The sequence below is a fragment of the Falco punctatus genome, assembly GCF_963210335.1.
Source record: "Falco punctatus genome assembly, chromosome: 9".
In the NCBI taxonomy this organism is placed as follows: domain Eukaryota; kingdom Metazoa; phylum Chordata; class Aves; order Falconiformes; family Falconidae; genus Falco; species Falco punctatus.
In genome coordinates this window covers 23,413,152-23,424,848 of record NC_137589.1, presented here as the reverse complement: position 1 = coordinate 23,424,848, position 11,697 = coordinate 23,413,152, and the positions used below count along the sequence as shown (strand labels likewise).

The window sequence follows — 11,697 nt, the reverse complement described above, 5'->3', positions numbered from 1 at the left end:
GTGGCTGCGGCGCGATGGAGCGGGGCGCCCCCCCCGGGCCCGGTGGCGGCGCGGAGCGGGCCCCCGGCGGGGCGGCGCTGCGGGGGCAGCCGGCGGGCGGCTGCGGGCCTTGGGAGATGCGCGACCGCCTGGGCACCGGCGGCTTCGGTAACGTCTGCCTCTACCAGCACCAGGTGGGGCGGCGCGGAGCGGAGTGGGGCGGGGAGGGCCGGGCCGGGCCCGGGCGGCTGACGGCGCTGTGTCCTGCAGGACTCGGGCGCCCGGGTAGCCATCAAGTCCTGCCGGCTGGAGCTCAGCGTCAAGAACAAGGACCGCTGGTGCCATGAGATCGACATCATGAAGAAGTGAGTGCGGACGAGTCGGCACGGCCCGGGCAGCCGGGGCACAGCGGCCCTCAACGGCCGGGCTGGGGAGCCGGGGCGTGGGGACAGGCGGGGCCCGGCCCTAAGAACCTGCCGGGGTGAGGGACCGAGGCGGGGGCACAGCGGCCCTCAACCGGCCGGAGTGTGGGGACAGGGCAGGGGGACAGTTGGGGCCCAGCGGCCCTCAAGCGGCCGCAGTGTGGGGGACAGCAGGGGCCCAGCAGCCCTCAACCAGCTGAGCTGAAGGACCAGGGCGTGGGGACAGCTGGGACCCAGTGGCCGTGAACCAGCCAGGCTGAGAGACTAGGGCGTGGTGACAGGGCATGGGGACAGCCAGCCCCCAGACTCTGAACCAGCCAGGGAGAGGATCTGCCCGTCACTTAGCAGCTCTGTGCTGGTCTTATCTGTCATCGCAAGCTATCAAAGTGTTGCTGGTGTGCTGTACTAGCTCATGCCTTGGGTTGGGACCTTGTGACATCCAAAACCCCTGCCCTTCTGTTGCCTGGGCTGTTTGCCCATCCTGAATTCCTCCAGACTCACACCACACAGCGCTTTTGAGTTTTAACGTGGTGACGTGAGAACACCTGCATGTTCTCATACTGTGCAGTGTGTTCATCTTTGGTCTAGCACCTGGAGGGGTCCTAGGAATTGCTTTCTTTCTGTCACACTTCTGCATGTACAGAATAATGTTTCCTAATACTTTCTCATGAGAAAGTATGTACTCTATATTCCCCACCATCCCTCTTTCCATCGTGTCACTTTTGAGGTACCTGTGAACCGGAGCTGGCCAGGTTTGTCCTTGGGGATGTGAGTAGTAGCTCTGGGTGGTGGGGCCTTGTACGGTCCTTGGGAATTCCTTGGTCCCTTAACCAGGGACCCTGTCCTGAGAATTTCTCCTCCCTTTTGAGAGAGATCCCGGAGCATGAAATGTGCCATCCCACTGGTGGGAGCAGGGATACCACTGAGGGTTGTTCCAAGTTGTCTCCACCAAGGTCTGCAGTGCCTCTGCTGCATAGAGCTTTACCAAGCTCCTACTCTGCCACCTTGTTGCCCTCGCCTGCTCACTGTATGCACTAACATTGGAGACCATTAGCAGGTAACCTGAGTTTGTAGGTCGGGGCTTGGTGATCACTGTTCTTTTTAGCATTTTCACCATATTTGTTTCTTGAATACAAGCACTGAGCGGCACAGCTACAGCTGCTCTTGTGGTGGCTTCCAGAGGCTTTGGAAGGTGCACACAGAAGTAATTTGCCTTCATTTCCTTCTGGATGTGTCAAGAATAATGTATATTAGAGACAGTCAGGGAGCATCTATTTGAATTCGGTTGCAGAAACTAATCCTTCCCCCTGTACGTGGATTTCACCTGCCTGGTTCTACCTTCCTGGTACCATTACGCAAGTGTTAACAGATTCCTATGAAACCCTGGGGCCAGGGAGAAACTGTCCCCGCATGCAGAAACAGAGACACGTATGTAACAACTTTGCCAGGAGTGTGTAGGAATCCAGAACCTGAGCCTGGATACCCATCATCAAAGTCCTCTACCTTGACTTTGAGACATCGTTTCTTCTCATCACAAGTATGTGGATTTTATGCATCTGGATACTGGTAGGTACCTGTTGAAGAGTGTACTTCTCAGCAAGGATCCATTTGGGGAACAGAAATTGTACCTGAAACATAAAATGTGGTTGGTTGACAATCTGTTTCGTTCTTCCAAGAGGGGTCAGTTTTCATCGAACTTTCCATGTGCTTAGGTTGAACCATCCCAATGTAGTAAGAGCCTGTGAAGTTCCTGAGGAGATGAACTTCCTGGTTAATGACGTTCCTCTTCTAGCGATGGAATATTGTTCAGGGGGTGACCTCCGGAAGGTAACATCTGCTTTGCTTCACAATATGTAGCAAAATAAGTAGTGTTAATGCTGTTTCTGTAACTGTGGCTGTCTATGAGACCACGTGTGTTCTGTGGTGCTTTTTGAGTATAGGTGTGGGGAAATATATGTAAAGTGGAGAAAAAAAACCACGTGTGGGAAATGAGGCTTGTGTTTTTGAAACCAGAGGACAGAGAGCAATCCAAGGGCAGATACTCTCTTATCCTGAAGCAGCGTTTCCTTTCGTGGAACAGCATTAATGCAACTTCCCGTAGCCTAGATACACCCAGCCTGTTTGGCTTTGCTGCAGTGTGTCTCTTACCTGGTTTTGTTTCACCTCTATCCAGTGTTGTATTGCTCTCAGCACAGGGATGGATCCTTTTAGTACTAGACTGGACTGGGGCCTCCAGGTCTTCAGAGACTTTCCTGCTGAACTGGAAACTGCCCTACTGCAAAGCAGCAACACCCAAGAGTAAAGGAACCTTTCAGCAGCTCCCCAGGCAGCAGCTGCATGGCCCAGTAGAATTTATGCTCTCTTTCCTTTGCAGCTGGCTTCAGGAAGCAGCCATTTGTATAGGGATGAAGAAACAAATCCCTGTTAGCTAATGTTTGCTTAGAAATCACCTCGTTGAAGTGATTGGGAAGTTAATTTCTCTATTGGTTTTGGTACTGCTCTTAAATAGCACTGGATGAACGCAAGCAGATTCTGAATGCAATAACTGCTTATTTGTGATAGCAGCTAGTGAACTGGTAACTTGCTGAGCCTTATTTTACTTTTTGGGGTTGCTTAAAACAGTAAGGACAATTTTAAGAGACAGTTTTAAGGTTGACAATGAAAGGAAGTGGGTATATATGAAATCAGCATTTGGATGTTGCAGACACATGTAGCTTACCATGTTCTCAGCGATGCTTGGGTGTTGTATTTTTGCAGAAAAAAGTTTTGAGACTACTTGAAGGTAGATTGGAAGCCCTGACCAAGAAAACTCTACTTACAATGCAGTATTTGATCATTTAATTCCTAATGAATCTTTTGATGTTGCATAGATGCTGGGACAATTACGGAAGTAACACGCTTCATTTAATTTGATCACATGTAACACTTTGTTCCTTAAAGAAAAAAAATGCATGTTTTTTTTATTTCTGATCCTGTTCTTTAAATCTTTTCTCTTACACTTGCTTGGCGTTATTTTTGTTTTGCATTGCTCTAAGTTTCTCATTGCACTTGTGTGATCTTCCATAAAGCATGGAAAAGCATCAGCTTCTGTCTATGGGCCGCGCACATTTTCATGCTTGTGCTCTTTCAGAGAAGGGTGGGCTCTGAGTTTGATTTCTGACTTTGCCCCTCTTGTCCTTTGTTGTTCAGCACATCTACTCGGAAGTTAAGGAGCGAGATGTTGAAGTTTGGATTCTTCTCTGTAGAGGTGTGACTACTGGTTGTGCCTGAAGTGTGGGAGGCAGGCAAAACCACGAGGATACATCGTGGCAGGAGTGGCTGCAGTGCAGAAGTGTACCCTCAGTCTAATCTATAAAAGCCTTCAGTGAAGTAAAAATCAGATCACAACTTGGCTGACTCAGGGCATATGCAGGAAGTTGCTGGTTACTTATTGACAGGTCATTAAGACTGATTGGGAGAGGTTTTCTTATGGTGCTTCCACTAGACCTTTTGCTAGAGGAGAAAAATTTAGGGCAAGGGAGGAGAGAGATGAAGCACCTTAGAGTGGAGACAGGGCTGAGAGTTCAGGTTATGGTCCGTGCTGTGGGTACTCCAGTGATCCACAGGCCAGTGATCTGCCTTTTAGCTCAGGGTTAACTAGGTGGGCAGCCTGAAAGCCAGCATGCTGAAGTGTCAAGCAGCTGCCTCTCATCGTTGGAGGGCAGTCAGGAAGGAGACTGTGTCCCAGGGCAGAGCTAGCCAGCAATCAAGCACTGAGCTGAAGAAGGTGACTTGTGTGAAATGGGACAGTCTGCAGCCATAGCACCATTATCAGAGAGTTACCCTTTACTGGTTTTAAGGTGGCTGACCATGAGGTGGGTGGCTGGTATCATGGGTTGGACCCTGCAGGGCTCAGGCAGCATTAATGGAGTGGGGACTGACTACAGGTGACTGCACATTGTTTGGCAGCAACTTGCAGTGGGGGCTGATACCTGGATGTTTGTGTTTTCCATAGCGTGGAGTATCACTTGGGTACGGCACACTGAGGAAAACAGGCTGTGTTAGAGTCCATGGCCAACTTGTGGAAATTAAAGCAGCAATTGCTTTGGGACAGCTAAGCTGTTTGGGAGCAGTAAATAACTGCAGTGATCTTCTCTTCTGTGACCTACGCTGAATTTAGGCGTTAACCTGTTAGGTTCCCTTCTCATCCTTTTGTCAGCGATGTGTGTTTGAATGCCAAGGGCTTAGATGTACATCCATTCCTTTTGCCTTTTGTCACTCAATTTATTTCCTCGCTGGAGAGTTGTTCTTCCAAGCAGCAGTCCTGCTTCAGGTATATGGGGTGTTCCCAAACTTCATGAGATGAGGAACAAATTCCAGGAGCCTTGGGATCCCTGTTGCCTACAGCCATATGGCCCTGCCTGTGTCTTTTGCCCATTTGCTTTCTGATGTCTCTTACACTTTTGTGGTATTATTCTAGTAGTCCAAATCTTTTCAACCTTATCTCTGCACTAAATTTTTGTTTTGTCTGAGTTGTTTTCTTTTTCTCCCATGCTCTTGTTTCACAAAACCAGCTATCTCATTCAACTGGAGTTATCTTTGAACTGTGCTGTTTTCTGTGTCATGTCCACAGGGCATGGAAGGAGTTGCTCTTGACTGTCAACAGGGGTCTAAACTGTTTTGGTTTTTTTTAATTTATTTACTGTAGTTGCTGAACAAACCGGAAAACTGCTGCGGACTTAAGGAAAGTCAAATACTTTCTTTGCTTAGTGACATCGGTATGTAGTCTAGTGCCTTTCTTGTGCTTTGGTGTTTTTTGTTGTTGTTTGCTTGGGGGTTTTTTGTGGGTTTTTTTTGGGGGGTGTGTGTGTTTGTTAATTATGTGTAATGGCATGTTGCTTTTTCAGCTGACCCTGAAAAGGGGACTTAGGAGAACAGGGTGTTAAATCAAATCAGGTTTCTATTGCAGAGGAAGGATTTGATATCCCTACTGATCACAGAGACAAGAAGCTTTCACTAATGACCTGTCTGTGGAATGGAATTTGAAAACCTATGTAGTGGTCAGTTGTATGTAACTATGACCTTAACATTTTCTTTTGTTAAGGCCACGTTTTCCCATTCAAACCCCATTTCAGTACATGACTCTGGGAGTGTCAAACTGTTATGTTATTTGAAGGAATGTAACTTTTACAAGCCAAAAAGCAAGAACCAATGTGACAAGTGCCAAAGTTGCCCTATGGCTTCTCTGCGTAGGTTTTGCTTAGTAGGAGGGAAATTTTGTTTGTTCAGGGTGACACTACAGAGGAGATGACAAACTGGAGTGGAGCTGAGAGCAAGATAGGTAAGAGCATAGCAGAAGAGGAAGCCAACTATGCGAGGGCTAGTCCAGCAATCTTCTGGCTAATGATTTGCTCTCAACTGAGGGTTGATGAGGTAGGCAATCCCAAAATAAGCATGTCTAAATGTTGAGAAGCTTCTTGTTTTGGAAAAGCAATTCTGTTGGTCTGCGTTAGAGCTGTGGCTAGTGCAGTGGTGGAGATCATTGTCTCCTTTACTTAGCACTGGCGAGGCTACATCTGGATACAATTGTCCGCATCTGGCCCCAAGTTCCAGAGGGGTGTGGAGATCCTAGCAAGGCCCTGCAAAGACAGCACAAGGCCTGGAGCACCTGACCCACCAGGAGATGGGCTTATTGGGTCTGGCCACAGGGAGGCTGAGGAAGGTCTGAGCGCTACAGAAAAGGGCACTTGTAAAGGTGATGGATAGGACTAAACTGTACTTGATGAGCAGCATAACAAGGGCACCAGCCCTATGTTGCACAATGGCAACTTGAAGCGTGAGGATGGAGAGGAAATCTCCTTTCCCACTAACACTGCCGTTGGGCTGCGTATGGCCCTAAGAAAGGTCCCAAGGCAGCCTGCAGGGAGGTAGAGTGATGACAAGATGAAAATTAGCCAGACATCAACTTGATCTGCATTACAGAAGGGGTCTGATGTCATGTGGATTTCAGATTCTGCAGTTTGGAAAGGGAGCAGGCAGCAAATCCATACAGGATGGGAGTAGCCCAAGGTGACACCACTGCTCATGGGGAACAATTTAATTTGATACCTTTGGGTGCCTGCTTTAAAGCCATTTCCCAAGGCTGTAGTAATCTAGGAGAATGATTCTATGACACACTTGCTGGCATCTAGGAATGTTTCATCAAATATCTCATTTTTCAGACTGTTGAGCTGTAGCTTGCTTGATGCCAAATTCTTGATCACTGAGGGAACTGTAAGAAAATAAAAGATGTGAGACTTGAAACTGGCCTTCCTTTAGAAAGTACCTGGCTTCTTGGACACCATTGGAGGGACAAGTCATCTGTTTGAGCACGATGCCTACAGATGGTTTCTTTAGCAATTAGGCTTTCCAGTAGAGCTCCTTGGTTTTTTAGTTCTCTTACAGATAACATGTCTATACTTGTAGGAATGAAGCTAGTTTTGGCAGGAGAAAGCATTTTGGATGTATTGGCCTGGGCTTCTGTCTTTCAGTGCTCAGAGGGCCCAGCTGAGTTCCTGAAATCAAGCACAACCCTGTATTCCTTCCTCCTTATTCCCCTTCCACCTGCAGAATGGGGTCTGTTGTCTTCATAATAAGTTAAATGTCTCTGGCATGTCTTTGGCAAAGAGTTGAAAATGCAGTGGAGAAGAAATGCAAGTTAAAGCTGGTAAACGTGTAATGATAAATCAGTGAAAGTTGAAGACTTTCTCCCAGATGGGAGAAAGTGTTTGAACTGTGGACAAGGCATGTTGGTTGAATATTTCTCTTAAAATAATGAATTTATATAGTCATGGCTGGTTAGAAGCAGGCTTTACACGATGTGCAGTCAGAATATCTTTTGCATAGGAAAATTTAAAATACTCCCATGATGGAGATGAGAAAATACAATACCTGCCTTGGGCCTTTCATGGGACCTTTTCTTTTATTTCCACTTGACCATCTCCCAAGATTGAAACGTCATTACTTTGAAAGAAAAAAACTAAAAACCAAACTTCAGATTTTGTGGGTGGTCTTTTGCTTTTTGTCTGTGTCCTGTGGCAGACGCTTGGTAATCTTTTATTTAGCAGCCAGTGTTGTTATTTGGGTGGATCGGTAGTGAATTTTCCCTTTCCTGCAGGCAGGATTTCTCTTGTTTTCATTTTTGTTAGTGGCTCTGCAGTCCCCTCAAGGCAGTTCAAGTGTGGACTGTTGCCACAAGGCAAAGTCCTGCTCTTTGGCTTTTCTTGGGGCGTGCTCCTCTTCCCTCCCCTATTGCAGTCACTCCCATAGCCAGGCAAGGAGCAGGTTCTGGAAACCAGACTGGCTAAAACCTGATTATTTGTTTCTTAGCAGTTTCCAGCTGGATTGGTCCCAGGATCAAGCTGATCATGTGGTGCCATAAATGCTTGCGCCACCATGGAAATTGCTTCTGGGAAAGGAGGGTTTGGGACCCTGTGTTCCTTCTGGGGACAGCCCTCACATAGGCTGGCTTAAAGAAATCATGGAATTTCACTTTCAGTGGTGGGGATGACAGAAGTGGTGCTACTTTGAGCACATCAGTCCCTCATCAGCAGAGGGGAAGCCTTGAGCCCCTAAGTTCAGTGTTGTTAATACTTACTGGGGCATTGCTGGTGGCATCTCAGTCAGCTGCTCCATGCAGTGTTAACCAGAAACTGCCCAGCAGTCGTTTTTTAGCTCCAGCAGTGCTTCTGCTTTGTTGCAGCTTCACTGATGGGGTGGTTTGCGATGTGGTGCTTTGGCAGTAGTGGCAGTTTACTAGAAGCTCTGTAAGCCACTATTTGGCAGTAGTTTTAGGTCAAAGGGAAAGAGCTTGTTTCATTTGCTTAATTTCAGTGCTTTCTTTCATCAGCATCTTGCATAACGTGTTCACATATATAAATAGCTCCTTTTGTTACCTTGTGTTAATTTACCAAGATCTTAGGCTAGAGGACATGCAGGGCTGTTTCAGGCTGCCTGCACATTTTGGAGACCTGTTTTGCTTGTCTGCGTGCTGTGGTTCATTTTGTAACTACAGTTTGAGAGGAATTCAGCGGCTTCTCTTGTAAGGGCAAGACATGTGACCTGCGGTTATGCCATGAGATCTGAACTCTGTAGCAATCTCCATTTCTGCAGAGCGGAGGAACAGAGCTAATTCAGTCCTACAATAAATATCATGAATCTGTTGAGTCAATAGTTCTTAATGGTGCTTTAAACTGAAGATTTATTGATGTCAACCCCAAAGTTAGGGATGTTAGATTTTTATCAGATGTATCTTTAATCAGTGTGAGTTTATTTTATATTAAATCAAACACATGTCTTTCAGGGTCTGGTATCCAGTATTTGCATGAAAACAGAATTATACACAGAGATTTAAAGCCTGAAAATATTGTTCTTCAAGATGAAGGTGGAAAGGTAAGCCAGGGGGCCTCTGTCAGTAGTGTTTCCACTGCCACTTCTGGAAGTTGTCAGCAGCTTGGTCTGATCTGAGAGAAACAATGGAGAACAAGTAGTTCATGTCATTGAACTGGGCTGAAAACTCAACTGTGAATTTAGTAAAAGTTTATGTTGTCTTGAAGCCACAAACTCGGTTTTGCTTATTATTAAATCCTTGTCATTAAAACCAAATGACTTTGGCTTCCATTCAGGAACCCTGCCTGCAACAGAATATGAATAATTAAGAGATTGTAGTGTGTCCCTGTGTTTGTGGCTTGAGGGCTGCATGTAAAATCAAGCCAAGTTCAAAGAATCGACCTATATGGATTTCTTAGTGAAAATTGCTTTCTTTATTGTTACTCTTTAAACAAATTACTTTCAATTCACAGTTAAAAAGCTAGCTACTCTGTTTGGCCAAGCTGTAACTGGCAAGCTACTTTATTTAAAATCCAGTCTCGAGTTGAGACAGGTGGACAGCGCCAACTTACATGTTGAAACAGCAAGCCTTAACACTGTGTCACATGCAGAAGCTTTGCTGTGGACTTTCTCCAGAACTTCCATTCTGGCTTTCCTCTTGAGCGTATGCTGTGGATGTAACTGCACAGTTTTTGGGTTGTTTGGTGAGTGTTTTTCTCTGAATTTGCTCTTCTGATTAATTATTTAAACTGTTTACAGATTGTTCACAAAATAATAGACCTGGGATATGCAAAGGATCTGGATCAAGGAAGTTTGTGCACTTCATTTGTTGGAACATTACAATATTTGGTAAGACTGGGGTTTTTTTCATTTATACAAGTGATGTGGTATTGCCACATTTTATAGAATCACAGAAGTGTGTGTCAGAAGGAACCAGCAGAGATCCCTTCTTCAGCCTCCTGCTCATAGCAGGACTGTCACCAGCACTAGGTCAGGGCAGCTGTGGCTTGGCCCAGCCAAGCCCTGAACCATCCAAAAGTGGAGTTCCCACATTTTCCTGGAGACCTGTCCCAAGGGTTTTCCCTCTGCAGGGGAAGAAGTGTTTCCTCATGTCCAACCTGAACCTCACAGATGGTGATCTGGGGCTGTTGCCCCTCACTGTATCACCTGTCACTTCCAAGATGAGTTTGGCCCCGTCCATCTCCTCTATGCCTTACTGTGCCACGGCTGGGAGCTGCTCTCAGCCTGCCCCCAGCTCTGGCCTCCCCACAGCCAGACAGCAAGCCCAGCTCCCTCCCGTTCCTCATGGATTGGGTGCTCTAGGCCCTGACCCACTGGGCAGTGTAAGCGGGGCCACATCAGCGTCCCCATGCTGCCCTGGAATTGGGGCCATGCCTAGACACAGCTTTGTCTCTGCAGAAATGCAAGTAAATTAGATGACCTGAAATACTACTTTCAAAGTGTCTTTTTATGATCCTTTTTAGGCTCCAGAACTCTTTGAGAATAAATCCTACTCAGTTACTGTTGATTACTGGAGCTTTGGAACGATGGTGTTTGAATGCATTGCAGGATTTAGACCTTTCTTACATAATCTACAGCCGTTTACCTGGTAAGACACTTTACTCTGCAGGATGTGATGCCAGGCAATAGGAATGACAGCTGCTGTGTGTGGTGAGGTGACAGCGTGGATATTTTTATATTTCCACTTCTTACTTTGCAATACCAGGAGTATACATAAGCTTGGATTTTAAAAGGGTGGTCCTACAACAGGAGAAAATAGGAATCTTGCTTTTCTGTTAGCATTGAAATAATAACAGGAGAAAAGGTAAATCTGAGGTTTTATGCAAGTGTTAGCTTAAAAAATTCTTACGTGTTAACAAAAAATAATTTTAACCATGTTGCAATGGTTTCCCTTTTAATTGCTAAGCTTTGGGAGTTCATTATTTAAATAGTTCAGTACTTTTTGCATTTATTCCAGCATGGAAAACTTGATTTCCTAATGCAAGTAGGAGAAGACTAATGCATGAATGAGATTAGAAACAGCTCTTCCCTATCCATAAAAGAAGGAAGAGAACAGCACAGGCCATACACATACAGCTTCAGTTCCAGTTGGGGCTGACTGTGGCACAGAACAGGCTGGCAGCCTCCCGGAGCAAGAGGCATGCAGCTGCCTCACAGCTGACTGATGGCTGTAAACTTGCCCCAGGAAATCCTGCTGCTCTGAAGCAGCTGAGCTCTAGGCAAGGTTCAGACCAGTGGTGAAGTGAGGAAACCAAGACAGTTGCTGGTGATGCTTTCCTTGGATCCAAGAGCCTGCAGTGTTTTTAACACTTATTAGGTGCTTCACTCAGATCAAGGTAAGGGCAGTGGTTTTGCCAGATGACTCTTGCATATCTTATCTGCCTCAGTGTGTGGAGGCTGATTTTGTTGGTGCAGGCTTGCTGTGTGGGCAGTGAACCTGTTGACCCTCTTGTTTGATGGCTGTCCAGACCTCCTTCCAAGCAGATGCAAAAATGTTTCCAAAGACAGTTAATTTCAAGGGCTTCCCTCTTCCACTTGGAGATATTCTGGATCTGTTGTTTGAAAATGTCTTTGTCCTGAAAGAAGAGCTTCTTTTCTAAAGCTACTAGACTCTGGTGCTTTTTGCTGCTGCCATATTCAATTGGCCCTTTACAGAAGTAACATTGTCAGTATATCCACAAAGGATTTTATTTTCTAGGCATGAAAAAATCAAGAAGAAGGATCCAAAGCACATCTTCGCTTCTGAAGAGATGAATGGGGAGGTTCGCTTTAGTACCCATTTGCCACAGCCTCACAGCCTCTGTGGGTAAGTGTGTCCTTGTGGCAATGTGTGATAATTTTTGGGTTGTCTTTTAAACTGAGGGCTTGTCCTCTTTTATCCCAAGCACTGTGGGGCCCTCCTTCTTTCTCCTAAGGAGTGTTTCAAGCT

The 11,697-nt window shown here is 46.2% G+C and overlaps 1 protein-coding gene across 3 annotated transcripts in view; it reads left to right on the top strand.

Annotated features, from left to right (window-relative positions):
* Positions 1–14: 14 nt before the first annotated feature.
* CHUK (component of inhibitor of nuclear factor kappa B kinase complex) overlaps positions 15–11,697 on the top strand; it is a gene marked incomplete at its 5' end in the record, with an annotated part of 31,554 nt that continues 19,871 nt past the window's right edge. The window contains 9 exons of one of the 3 annotated variants that reach the window (XM_080401594.1): positions 120–173; positions 250–559; positions 603–1,967; positions 2,114–2,228; positions 5,089–5,158; positions 8,722–8,810; positions 9,507–9,596; positions 10,232–10,356; positions 11,467–11,574. In XM_080401594.1, coding sequence (XP_080257720.1) covers positions 1,777–1,967; positions 2,114–2,228; positions 5,089–5,158; positions 8,722–8,810; positions 9,507–9,596; positions 10,232–10,356; positions 11,467–11,574 — 788 coding nt within the window. Of the gene's footprint in view, positions 174–249; positions 560–602; positions 1,968–2,079; positions 2,229–5,088; positions 5,159–8,721; positions 8,811–9,506; positions 9,597–10,231; positions 10,357–11,466; positions 11,575–11,697 lie in introns of those variants that run through there. The other 2 variants (XM_080401593.1, XM_080401595.1) reach the window with 2 other exon arrangements.